The 13,685-nt window shown below is 44.1% G+C and overlaps 1 protein-coding gene across 2 annotated transcripts; it reads right to left on the bottom strand.

Moving 5' to 3' along the window:
* Nucleotides 1–669: 669 nt before the first annotated feature.
* LOC133467542 (protein sprouty homolog 3) lies at nt 670–13,450 on the bottom strand. Of its 2 annotated transcripts, none has more exons than XM_061752519.1 (2): nt 12,293–13,450; nt 670–5,551 (listed from the first exon to the last, which is right to left on the bottom strand). In XM_061752519.1, exon 2 carries the CDS (start codon nt 5,463–5,465, stop codon nt 4,557–4,559), a length of 909 nt encoding a protein of 302 aa, XP_061608503.1. In that variant the 5' UTR covers nt 5,466–5,551; nt 12,293–13,450; the 3' UTR covers nt 670–4,556. The 2 variants fall into 2 exon arrangements, with proteins under 2 accessions (XP_061608503.1, XP_061608502.1); XM_061752518.1 differs by having other exon boundaries at nt 12,169–13,449.
* Nucleotides 13,451–13,685: the final 235 nt, after the last annotated feature.

Raw genomic sequence — 13,685 nt, 5'->3', positions numbered from 1 at the left:
AACTTTTTAAAATCGTAACGTTAGCCTACAACGTCGTATGTTTTGACTAATTTACTTCCTTACTTTAGCAAATGATTTTATTTTCGTGTGTTTCTTTTCAGCAAACTGAACTTTTTTTGCACCATTACAACTCTATTCTCCTCACTTTACAACGCCATCCTCGTAATTTCCCAACAATTGTTTATTTTTTATTAAAAAAAAAAATTCCCCACTCGTTAAAAACAGACACAGATGTTTGTTGATGTTTGGAAAGCTCCTTTTTATTGGATCGTCATCAGCAGCCACACCACATAGCCAGAAAAACAACGACAACCAAAATACAAACAACAAGCACGCTCGTAATCTCGTACTGTACTCCATGGTGTCGATTAACCTGTAAATAAATAACCAATGACACCACATTGGCAAAGAAACGTGCACTGTTCATATACTGTATCATCATAATAATTATAATAAAAATCAACTTTTCGAAAAGACTATATATATATATATATATATATATATATATATATATATATATATATATACTCTCCTCTCCTTAAATTGCTCTACAACAAACAAACAAGTGCCAAAAGCTTGTGTAGTGGTTATACTGTGTGAATGAGGGGTGGGCAACCTAAGGCAGCCACAAGGGCATCTGGTCCAGCCCACCATGCAAAAAAGAAAAACATCAAAGAAACTTATTAAAAAAAAAAAAAAAAAAAAAAAAAAAAGAAAATCTCAAAATACATAATAATATGACTCACTTTATTCTATTTGTATCCATATATGTAGCCCTTGGAGGGCTGAAATGGCCCCTGATTAGAAAAAGGTTGCCCACCCCCACTGTTGAGGCAGCAAGCTAACGTTAGCCACCAATGCAAACCAAAAATAAACAACAGAAATGCCCCTTCATGTAATCTGTTTGATTCATACAATGTGAAACAAATAAATATATAACACGTACCTCTCGGCGCACATCCAAAAATAAATTCAAGTTTCATTTTCAGTCCAATAAAAGGCTCTTCGCGAACATGAGCAGTCACGTAACAGTTCAAAACGATCTCCTTGACGACTTTGCATAACTTTTTGGTCTAGTCTTGCAAGAATTTAGTAGGATTTGTTGTGAAAGAAAAATGCACCGCAAATCCACAGCAGAATCTAAAAAAAATAATAATAATCATTTCAAATATTACGTTAAAAAGTTGTCATATTACGAGAATAAAGTTGTGTCATTACCAGAATTTTTTTTTTTAATTACATGAAAAATATGATACTTTTACAAAAATGAAGTCAAAACATTACGAGAATAAATATGATACCGTCGGAATAGTACAAGGACAAACATAAGCAAGCAAGCGTTATTCTCGTAAAATTACATTTGTCATGTAAATGTATTACATCATTCACGGAATTATAATAATTTATTCTCATAAGATAACTTTTTTGATCCTTTTTATTCATAATATTACAGTTGTATTCCCAAAACATCGCAACTTTTTAATCGTCATATTACAACTTTTTTTAAATTGTAATATCACCACTTTATTTTGGGAGCATTAATTTTTTTTACAACTTTATTCTTGTAATACAACTTTTTTATTGTAATATTTGCTTTTAAAATGATTTCTCAACTCTTGTATTTATTATAATTTTTAATTAATTTTTTTTTACCACAAAATATAACGTTTTTGGCCCTCTATGCTGAAAGACATTTTGTACACTATCCTACGAAATCCTTGTGCATCATTTTTTGATTGTTTTTGTCGATCTTCCTGGCCCCAAAAGTTCCTGAATTGACAACTATTGTCATGGAAGCGCAGTAAAAAAAAATAATAATTTCAACACCGTTAGCTCATATCTGCATATAAAAATATAATCGCAAAGGAAGGTTTTAACGCGTCAGTGTTGTTTCCATGTATCCCAAAATCACACACGCACGTTCGCTTGAAAACATGCACACACATGCACACGTCTGGAAATCCGAGCCTCATCCTTTTTTTCCCTCCGTCCCGCCTTCTTCTCCGTCCGCCAAAACACCGCAACTCCGTCCTGCGTTCTCATCTGGCCCATTAAGAGCAATCACAGAGATAATTGCCCGTCTGATCAACTCTCGACGGGAGGCTTTTAGCCCACCGGCCAGCGAAAGAGGAGAGGCGGGCGCGGCCGGCGGGATAGGAGGATAAACTGGTGAATGAGAGGAGGCAGGAGATGCGAGGGGAACCGGGGTTTGGGCGGCGGCCCAACCAGGGAGCTTGGCGACAGACCGAGAAACCCGACCGGACCAGTGCAAAGATTAAGCAGCGAGGCTAAAAATAAGACAAAAGACAACTCCTTCTTTTTCTTCACACATACACACACACGCACACAGACAGACTGGATGGACAAATGCCCACCCGGCCCACCCGGTTGTTGAATAACCCACCGTTTAAAACATTGTACGGTACTGCGCAAACGTCTGAGGCCAACACCAATGCCTGTGATTTTGTACAACAGATTCCAAGCATTTCTACGAGATTTTCTAGAGGGGTGGTCCATAAAACCCATTGGTGTTTGGTGGAGGATCTAGTTAAAAGTGTGAATATGGTCCCAGAATCCACCATCTGATCCCCCAGGAACCAGGAAGTCACCTTCAAGCTAACCCAATTACAATTTATACCTAGGTGGTCCACAACTTTTGCGCAAAAAGTCTGAGGCTACCACCAAGGCATATATTATAATTATATATATTATATATTGGCGGCACGCTGTGCGACTGGTTAGAGCGTCTGCCTCACAGTTCTGAGGACCGGGGTTCAATCCCCGGCCCCGCCTGTGTGGAGTTTGCATGTTCTCCCCCAGGTTTTCTCCGGGCACTCCGGTTTCCTCCCACATCCCAAAAACATGCATGGTAGGTTGATTGAAGACTCTAAATTGCCCGTAGGTGTGAATGTGAGTGTGAATGGTTGTTTGTTTGTATGTGCCCTGCGATTGGCTGGCAACCAGTTCAGGGTGTACCCCGCCTCCTGCCCGATGACAGCTGGGATAGACTCCAGCAGTAGCGTGACCCTTGTGAGGATAAGGTGTTCGGAAAATTGATGGATGGATGGACAGTATATATTATGTCATTTCTATTAGATTTTTCTAGAGGGGTGGTGCACGGAACCCGTTGTTTTATGGGTGGAAGATCTTAAAAGTTTGTGTACATTCCCAGAATCCATCATCTGGTCCTTCAGGAACCAGGAGGTTGCCAGCGACTTTGGCGCAGTACCGTACATCCATCTAAAACAAATGAGCTTAATGGAATTCAGACAGTGTGTGGTCCCCCTTTGTGGGATCAATGTGTTTTAGGGGTGCTGCAAATGTACTATGCAAAAGTCTGAGGCCACCACCAATGACTGTGACTTTATAAAAAAAGACAGATTTCAAGCATTTCAAGAGAGGGTAAGGTCCCACAACCAGGAACCAGGAAGTCGCCCACGAGCTAACCCAAATACAAATCACCTCGGTGTTCCACAACTTCAGCGCAGTACTGTCCTTTTTTTTGGGGTGTCAAAGGGTTCCAGAGGTGCTGCAAAAGTACTGCACAGAAGTGAGGCTGCCACCAATGACTTCGTATGAGGACAGATTTAGTTAGAAGGCATTTCTATGAGATTTCCTAGAGAGGTGGCACGTTGAACCCATTAGATTTTAGTGGAAGATACATTTCAAAGTCCCTGAATCGACCATCTGATCCTTCAGGTGCAAGCAGGTTGCCTGCAAGCTAACTCAAATATGATTTGTCTTGGTGGCTCATGACTTCTGCACAGTATTTTGCGTCCACCTCGTATAAATCGGCTTAATGGCATTGAGATTTCATTCAGACAGTGTGTGGTCCCTTTTATGAGGGGTGTTAAAAGTTCTCCAGATGAGCTGCAAATGTACTTGCACATGTCTGAAGATACCACCGGTGACTTCTCTCAAGGACATATTCAGTTAGAAGCGATTTCTATGAGATTTTCTGAGGGTGGCACGTAGAACCCATTGCTTTTGGCAGAGGATCTAGTTAAAAGTCCCAGAATCTACCGTCTGATCCTCCAGGAATCATAAAGTTGCCTACAACCTAACCCAAATACAATCTGCCTCTGTGGCCTACAACGTTTGCGCAGTACTGTGAGTCCACCTCATACAAATGAGCTTAATGGCATTGAGATTCAATTCAGACAGTGTGTGGTCCCTTTTTTGTGAGTGTCAAATTGTTCCAGATGTGCTGCAAATGTCGTCATGTTTAAATCATTGGTTTCTTGGCCTTTAGACCTTTAGTGGAAGCGTCTATATCCCGTAATTGGTTGCGGTAGAACCATGAGTTCCTGATCAAGTCCCTGGTCCGGGTGTCAGTAGCCGGTCTGTTAATAAATAAATACGTTTTAGACATCCCGATTAGGCAGAAGAAGGAAGGCGAGTTCAGTTCAGTTCTTCTTCAGGTTGAGCTTGTAGTTTCCAAGGCGAACAGGCACAGTAAAGCTTTTGGTCCCTCCCGAGCTGTAGAACAGGTGGATGCATACAAGGTAGGTGAGCACTAGTAAGGTTGGCGTCTTGTTGCCACCAATCCAGGTCTGTCATAGCGACTTCTCCACAGCCTTGCTCACAGAGGGATGACCCGGGTTGGGGTTAGAGGCGGAGATCTTGCGACACACAGTGTTGGTGTTGCTGCACCTGCAGCCGGGTCGCGTGGCCCGGTCATGGGCGCAGCGGCACAGGGCGAGGCACAGCCGGGCAGGGGGGTAGCAGCAGAGACAGGGCAGGCAGACAGCCAGGAGGCCCATGGTGCCCCAGCGGGCCAGGGCATGGGTCGGGGAGCAGGAGCACGGCTGGTCAGCGCAGTTGTCCTCGTCATCCTGCGCAGAGCAGTGGTAGAAGAGGCCTTTGACGCAGCACAGGCAGGTGCCGTATTCCACCATGCTCTCGGCCGAGCACAGGCACCGCTGCCCACAGGCCCAGCAGGAAGGCAGTCGGCGCGGGGTGCAGCACTCGTGGCACTTGCAGCGAGCGCAGCGCTCGCAGATGAACTGGTGCCGGCACAGCTCGTCCTCGGCCAGGATTTTGCTCAGGGAAGCATCGTGCTTGAGCTCCCCTTTCGGTTGGGTGCGCACCACCGAAGCCAAGCCGGAGTGCGAGGGTGTCAAGCCTGCTAGAAGCCTCTGGTCAGAGCCGGCACTGGTCCGGGACATGGAGGAGCTCACGGTACTAGAGCGGCTGAGACGGGAGATGTGGGTGTGCTGCTGACTTTGGCTGCGGGGCAGGGCAGTGTGGCGGGGCGGCTGAGGGTGCTGCGAGTATATTCCATGCGGGTGGCGTTCGTCGTGGGCATAGAAAAATCCAGACTGGGACGCCAGTTCCAGCGCCACCGGCCGGTCCACGTAGTCGTTTTGGGTCCGGATGGCACGGATCTGGTCAAGCGACAACACCGGGACTTGCTGGAGGTCCAGCCCGTCCATCTCCATCCTAAAGGAATGAGCGGGGTCCATGTCAGAGACCCACAGTTGGCGGTACCAGGATGGTTGGCACCAGGATTGGCAGCACCAGGCTGACTCTCACGGGACATCAGATAAACCTGCCAATACAGAAGTCACACAACAAGAATGCTGGTTAGTTGATGAGCTGGTGCTAATACAACGTAGCTGTAGTCACAAAATGCAGTCAGAAGTTTTTGCCTAATCTAATTTGTGAGCAAGCTGAATATAACTACACAATAAGATATTTTTTTATAATTCTGATAACTACAAAACTAACAAAATAGGACGCAAGCTAAATAATTACAGTCAGCTTTTTTTTTTAATTCTGCTATCTCGCTGATTAACTATCTAGCTAAATAACTAACCAGTGAGTTCGGTAAATAACTATACAGCCAGATGTTTTCATGTGATTCTGCTAACTACTTAGCTACCAACCTAACTTACAAACTAGCTGACTAATTATAGCTAACTTGGACCAAGCTGAATAACTGTACAGTTAGATGTTTGGGCATAATTCTGCTAATTATCTAGCTAACTAGCTAGCTATTCTGCAAACTATATAGCTCACAAGCTAACCAACTAACAAACTAACGCTACGAAATCCAGGACACATATACATGAAATGACAAAAAAAGGAACAAAAAATAAGACGAGAATAAATTAATATAATTTCACAAAACAAATATTAGAATTTAGGTTGTAAATGTCGGTCAGTGCTTTTGATCGCATTTAGGCCAGCAAAGAAGGCCTTGTGTCCCTGCATAAATTAGCTGTAAAGATGTTACATGGATGCTCGGGAAATGCAGGAAATGCACGGGCAGCAAAGTAGTCAATTGAATAAAAGCGCCAGATGAATGGATAAGCAGATAAGGAAAAAGGCGGAAGTCTCGCATTAAAGACGATGCTCGCCTCAGAGGAACTTTTGGCCGTTAAGCCAAAAAATGCTGGCCAACCACACAATAAATGCTAAACATCGCACTAACCCTCCTTTACAGTAGCAATACAAGCAAGTCTAGACCTACTAGTGAAGTGCTACATATTAACTAGTAGAACTTTATATAATGTCACTGCACTACAAATCTTTGGTGCAGCACTTCACTAGTCGGCCTAGTGCTAGTAACAAGCTAAGTAAGAAACAAATTAATTTACCAGCAAGCAAGCTAAATAACCATACAGCCAGATGTTTTTACATAATTCTGGCCACTATTTACCTAACAAGCTAACTAATTAACTAACTGGTGACCAAGCCAAATAAATACACAGTCGGATCTTTTTACATATGGTAATTCTGGTAATTTACTAGCTAGCTAACAAACTAACTAGCAAGCAAGCTAAAAAAAAAATACAGCCAGATGTGTTTACATAATTCTGTTAACTCCTACTACGTAGATGAGTTTTGCCTCACTACATTTCACTCATTTAGTTGTGCAACTAGTACGGCAACTTTGTCTAACTAGTGTGCAGAAATGTCATGCAGTAGTGGAAAAAGCACCACTAGTATGTTCTAGTCGTGGACTGAATTGTCTTACTAGTGATGACGAAGAGCATACAAGTCCATAGACCTAAAGCTGGATGTCAAGGAAATGGAATAAATGCTCAAACGGCTTTCCATACAAGCCTCCCTTCTCACATTACATGACACCAGCTATTACCGTTCAAAAAATACATGTGTTTTTTTGTTTTTGTTTATTTTCGTCATCACTAGCTAATTTTGCATTTTTTCCAAATCTATGGGAAATGTTTTTGATATGGTGTGCAGTAGCAAATGGCTTGTGCTCGCAGTTGCCTAAATGTAAGCAGCAGCCTAAATTTCTAAAAACTTTTGCCACCTCTGAACCGAGGTGATAAAAGTGAAAACGTGGCTGCGGAAAACCTTAACGGAGACCCTGTTGTTAATATTGCAGTAACCTGAGCAAGGCCATTGTTGCAAGGTGCAGGGGGAGTATCAGTTTGATGGGACGGGTGCACCACCACACACGCGTGCGCACACACACACGCACACACACACAAAAGGATGCACTGTGAGCCACTCATTTCCACAGAAGCAATTTTTGAGGACTCTTGGGTCACTTTATTAGGTACACCAGCCATGTAATCCTATCCAAGATTTGTATGACAAATTTGGCTATCTACCTCCGTCGAAAAAAACATGCTCGCTCAAGGTCGAAATGCGTTTCTTCCTTTGACTTCCGCTGACGGTCGATGGGGCTTTTTAATGGACCGAGCAAGCTCTCTCCGCGATGACCTCATGCAAGCAACCAAGCTATTTTAAAAAAAGCTACTGCAAGTGAGGGGGGGGGGGGGGGGGCACTTCTTCGCACATACTGTATAATCTCCAAGAAGAGAATATTAGTTCAAGTGTGATGCATCCGTAGGTCAACACATTTATCAACTTTACAAGTTGAAGAAGACATCCTGAGGAGACTAACCACCAATTTCGAAGGCCCCCATTCAAATTAGGTTAGGGATTGAGGATCCAAAATAAAGTGGGGGTGGCAAATTAGGGTTAGGGATTCAAGTTAAAGTTTCAAGTCAGGGTTTCAAGGTGGGTTAGGGGTTCAATTTAGGGTTAGGGTATCAAATTAGGTTTCAAGTTTCAAGTCAGGGTTAGGGTTTCAAGTTCGAGTTGCAATTTAGAGTTTAGGTTCCGAATCAGGGTTGGGGTTTCAGGTTAGGATTAGAGTCTCAAATCCAATTTAGGGTTTCATGCTGGGGTTGCTAGTTAGGGTTTCAAGTTAGGGTTAAGGATTCAAGCTAATTTTTCAAGTCAAAGTTTGAAGCAGAGGTGGGCAGTAGCGCATTACAGTTACATAAGTAACGTTGTGGAGTAATTGTACTTGTCAGTAGTTTTAAGGCAACATACTTTTTATTCATACTTCAGTATTTTTGTGGAGATGAAACATTTTTATTCAGTTGCATTGAGGTAAATTCTGCTCGCTACTTTTTATTTCTTGGCGTCTCGGTGGCCCCACACAGAGGCAAAATATATATATTTTTTGCTCAACATTAAAAGTTGTACAAAAAGCAAAAAGCTTTTCACATTCAGAAAAGGCGACAATTCCCTGGTCTCGCATTCCTGCAAACATACAGCCCACGAAAACGAACAGCTGTGTGCTGTCATTTGTGTCTGCCTAAAAATGTCCACATTTCAGCCTATAAGAACGCCACTTTGAAATTGTGCTGCCTTACGAGTGTAAACAAAAACAAAAAAAAGTGAGTTTAAGACCATATCTTGTGGCAGAATACGACTATGCGTAAGAAGAGCACCGAGTTGAGTGCACACCAATGCCGAACTCTTGCGTCCTTCCTGTCGGTGGCGCTAACTTTGGCCGCCGTACTCGAAACTGACTTCTCACAATTAAAAACCACAAATAAGAACATTAAGGGAATTTGTTTCCAGGTTCTGCACGAAAAATATGAGTGATTTCAGGTTTTTGTCATTGCCTACCTTTCCACACTCTTTTGGTTACATTACTAGGATAAATGCACACCGGTGTGGTCACATGAACTGCCTACACGTTGCCCTTATGTTCGACATTGGACCATCTAGTGTAGCAGGTGTGCAACCGAGAGCATTGCATAAAGTCCCCCCCCCCCCCCCCCCCCCCCATCTCCCCATTATCATGCATGCATTAGCATTTTGTCATATATTATATGGGCCGGCGGCACGGTGGCCGACTGGTTAGAGCGTCAGCCTCACAGTTCTGAGGTGCGGGGTTCAATCCCCGTCCCCGCCTGTGTGGAGTTTGCATGTTCTCCCCGTGCCTGCGTGGGTTTTCTCCGGGCACTCCGGTTTCCTCCCACATCCCAAAAACATGCATGAATTGGAGACTCTAAATTGCCCGTAGGCATGACTGTGAGTGCGAATGGTTGTTTGTTCCTATGTGCCCTGCGATTGGCTGGCAACCAGTTCAGGGTGTACCCCGCCTCCTGCCCGATGACAGCTGGGATAGGCTCCAGCACCCCCGCGACCCTAGTGAGGAGAAGCGGCTCAGAAAATGGATGGATATTATATGGGCCATGGTATACACTAGGCACTAAGACCCAGAGGCTTTCCTTTCTCAATGCCCTCCCGGGAGCAGCAGCAGCAGGATTGGATGACAATAAACTTGATGAGATACCGGATGTGCTGAATCTGACCGTGACGGACAGACTGAAATAGACACTGAAGACCAGGAGGGGAGGGGGGCAGGGGGTCACAGGAAGGAAAGGGTCAGCCAATGACCAAAGGATCACAACACTCTTAATGATTTTTAAATATAAATATGATGAAAGGATGTCTGAGGGAAAGTTGGGGAGGAAGTTCCCATAGCTCAGGGGTGGGGGAAGCATTTCAGTTTTGATAAAGTCCTCTGGGGGCCATGATAAATTGATAAAAAGAATGAAGCAACAACAAGCAATTTTTAAAATATATTATGAACATTTGCAGGTTTGGTCTTTTGGGACTTTATTTTGGGGGTTTCTTCCAAAATTGGCTTGGTAGCACACCCTGGAATTTGGGGAAAATGCAGCCCCCGAGACCAGTTTCACTTAGCAACATGAAATTTGGTGTACATGTCTATCATGAGTAGACGTACAAAAAAGAACCCGTGCCGTAAAGGATACAAGAAGGCTGCCATTTTGCTATCGAGCCACCATTTTATGGTCATTTTCTTGTCTTTTTCAGTTTGGTAGCCATGCCTGCAATTTTTATTTTTCTTTTTTTCATTCACCCCCCGAAGTCAGTTTGACTTAGCAACATAAAACTTAGTAGGTTTGTCTACTATGAGAAAAAAATGTTTCAGTAGCCGTGCTCAAAAAAAAACAACAATGAAAGTCTTTCATTTTGGTTTGGAGCCGCCATTTCCGGTCAATGTTCCGGGTGTTCCTAGGACACAAAAAAATGTGCTTCAATTAAATAGACAATCGACTTTGATGAAAAACCCCATTGTTATGGTATTTAGTATGGCTCATAGGACTCGAAGGAAATGGCCCCTGATGGGAGAAGCCCATGAAAGCCCTGATTGATTAATTCATTGATTAAGAGGCGCGTCCCAATACTTTTGTACAGAATTGTGAGGCAAATCTAACTCAGTAAAGTTGTCTTCTCGTGCAAATCATATATCTCCGAAGCGCTGTGGTTGTACAGTGCATTAGTCGGAGCATTAGTGCTTCTGCTGTGGCGTTAAAAAAATAAATCCATTCATCCCTTCCCTCCCTTTCTCCTTCATCCATTCATTCATTTCAACGTCCGGCCATCCTACCCCTCCCTTGCTCCCTCTGTCCTCATCCCCTCTTCCGCCCCACAGCTCCCTTCCCATCCCGTGGCTGGTTATTCCTCCGACCACTTCTCCGCTCCATCATCCACGTTCACTCCCCCTCCTAACCCACACCCGCCCAGAACATCACTCACATCCCATCATGCACGGGCCCACCATCGCGGGCCCACCCCAGCGGAGATGGGTATCGACATTCTGCATCCGACCTTGAGGACAATCAATGGCAAACCCTGCATGCGCATCCTGGTCACGTTTACACACACACACACACACACACAAATGTGCATTAGGTTGGGTGTGATTTTTGGTCCCCATGATGAGACTGTGTAACCACACCTGAAGACAAAATAAAAAAACAGACTACATTGACAAACTTCAGTTAACGGGGTTGTGATATTTGGTCCCCATGCTCCCAGAAGTAACCATATTACTGTTATAGGACCAGATTTTTGTTCCCCATGCTAGAATCCAACACTATGATGTGACTCTGTTCCCAGACATTTGTCCCAATGAAATGGTTTATCCCAAAACACAACACTTTCATTATGGGGGGGCCGTGATTTTTGGTCCCCGTGACGGGATTGTGTAACCAGACTTGGTGACAAAAACCCCAAAACATTCAAATGCTTCAGTTACCATGGCCGTGATTTTTGCTCCCCAAGCTTAAAGCAGTAACCATGACATTATTGTAATGTGACCAGATTTTTGGTCCAAACGCTAAAAGCGACACTAAGACATGACTGTCCAACCAGATTTAGTGAGAAAAAACAGAAAACATACAAAAACTCAAGTTATCGGCCCCATTGCTTCAAGAGGTAACCATAGTGTTACTGTAATACGACCAGATGTTTGGTCCCCACGCTACAAGCCGACATTATAACCAGAATATATACACACACTTCCAATTATCGGGGCTGTGATTTTTGGTCTCCGTGCGCTAAGAGGTAAAGGACCGTATTCTTACTGTTTTATTTGTCCCCATTAAATTCTGAGTGATTTGTGGTCACCATGCCACAAGAGACACTGTATCCAGAATGTTGTCATTCAATGGTGAATACCAGAATACACGTTGAAACAAATTTCCCTTACGGGGTTCCTGATTTATGGTCCCTGTATCGCCAAGCGACTCCATGATGTGCCAGTATAACCGGACTTTTGTCATCCTGCAGTACTTAATACCAGAAAACATACACATCTTCCATTATGAGCAGTGATTTTTGGTCCCCCCGCCTCAAGAAGTAACCAGAGTGTAAGCGGACGTTAGACCTCCTGAAGGAGTGAATACCTGCACATTAACACTTCCATTAGGAGAATGTGATTTTTGGGATCCCCCATGATGTGGCTGGTTAAGCAAACTTTTGTCCCTACAAAGTGTATGAACACCCATATGGGCATCTGATTTTTGGTCCTCACCACGCATATACAAACTTCTCTAGTTTTGGAAAGGGTGCACTTACCTCTGATTGGATTGAGATCCATTTTGCACACGTGCAGCTCGTCCTTATTGTACTTTTATGCAAATGATCTTCACGTAAACTAATATGTTTACTATACGAGTCTGTGGTAACTATAGTAACTTACTTCACAGGACGCTGAATGCTGAATAGGTCCTTGTCATAGTTCATGGGAAAATCAATCGTAAATGTCCGTGTGCGTGTGCATGGAGGAAAAGAAAGGCTTCATAGATGCTCTCTATCAGCAGGATGTGCACTCTTCCTCCTCCTCCTCCTCCTCCTCCTCCTCTTCCCGGAGCTGGGATCCCTGTGCGTCCTCCTGAGGTCACCTCCTCCCCCACCACCACTGCCTTCTTCTTCCTCTCAAAATCACACGGCGTGTGTGCCTTCTGAGGATGCTGGCGAGCGAGCAAGTCGGAGATGAGGAAGCGGCGCGAGTTTCATGGTCGGGAGCGGGTGAAAAAGTAGGAGAAGAAAATGCATAGCAGTCAAGAGATGGAAGGCACAAATTGTTTACAAAGAACTCTCTTGCTGCCCTGTTGTAGCGTCCACCTCTCTTCTCCAGAGATGAATGACTCTGAGGGCTAGATGCGCTCTCTTTCTCTCTCTCTCTCTCTCTCTCTCTCTCTCGCTCTCTCTCTCACACTCCTCCCTCTCGACCCCCACCCTCTCTCATCACTGAATACAAGCCACTTCATGCACGTGCACTCAAGTGGCCATCTCACACACAAGGACAAGTAGCAAATCCAAATCACTATGTGGAGTATATAGGGAACCTTCGCTGAGTATTGTTGATGCTTGTTTTTGTTTAAAGGTTCATAATTACCTTAACATCGATGCTAATGTCTGTTAGCCCGTCTATGGCATTTCACATTAAGCTCGCACATTTTCTTAGCGGAAATGATATAGTTTGGTTGAACATCTTGGTGTTTAAATATACAATGTTTCATTCTCTTGCTTAACATGTCAGTTTAACTTCAAAAACAAAAACAAGTTGAAACAAGCGGTTTGCCTCTGTGACCACTGTGCGAGCAAGTCTTTTTGTTTCTTCAAAGTGATGTTATAGGACGTTTCTTCATAGCACATACTGTATAATTATTTATCTTGGTTTGTTCAGGTTATAGCATCAGGACTCTCTATTTTGGGCTTTGACATTTTGTACAGTTTCCGACTAAATTCTCGGCGCATGACCAGATTCTAATCTTTTTTGTCTTGAAATGAATTCTAACAGGTTTGAGCGTCCGTTCAGTGGCGTTTTCACACTTTGCCAGCTGCTTCTCCGGTCACACCCACGCGCCCTCTAATTGCCGCTGATATGTGGATGCGCAGATGAGTCGAGACACTGATCCATTAAGTGACCAGGCCGGGTTGATTGGCTCCGGATGAACACCCCCCCCCCCCCCCCCCCCCCCCACCACCACCACTACCCCCCTTCCCTTTGAAATAGCACGATTGGCTATTGGCCAAGCGGCCATTTCCTGTGTCTGAGAGGAGCTCCAGCCACCGGGGCTCGAATGCAT

Source organism: Phyllopteryx taeniolatus, chromosome 17 (genome assembly GCF_024500385.1).
Source record: "Phyllopteryx taeniolatus isolate TA_2022b chromosome 17, UOR_Ptae_1.2, whole genome shotgun sequence".
Classification (NCBI taxonomy): domain Eukaryota; kingdom Metazoa; phylum Chordata; class Actinopteri; order Syngnathiformes; family Syngnathidae; genus Phyllopteryx; species Phyllopteryx taeniolatus.
This window is presented reverse-complemented; position numbering and strand designations above follow the sequence as displayed.

Coding starts and splice junctions, on each gene's coding strand:
- LOC133467542 (XM_061752519.1), bottom strand. CDS start 5,465: ATGGACCCCGCTCATTCCTTTAGGATGGAGATGGACGGGCTGGACCTC.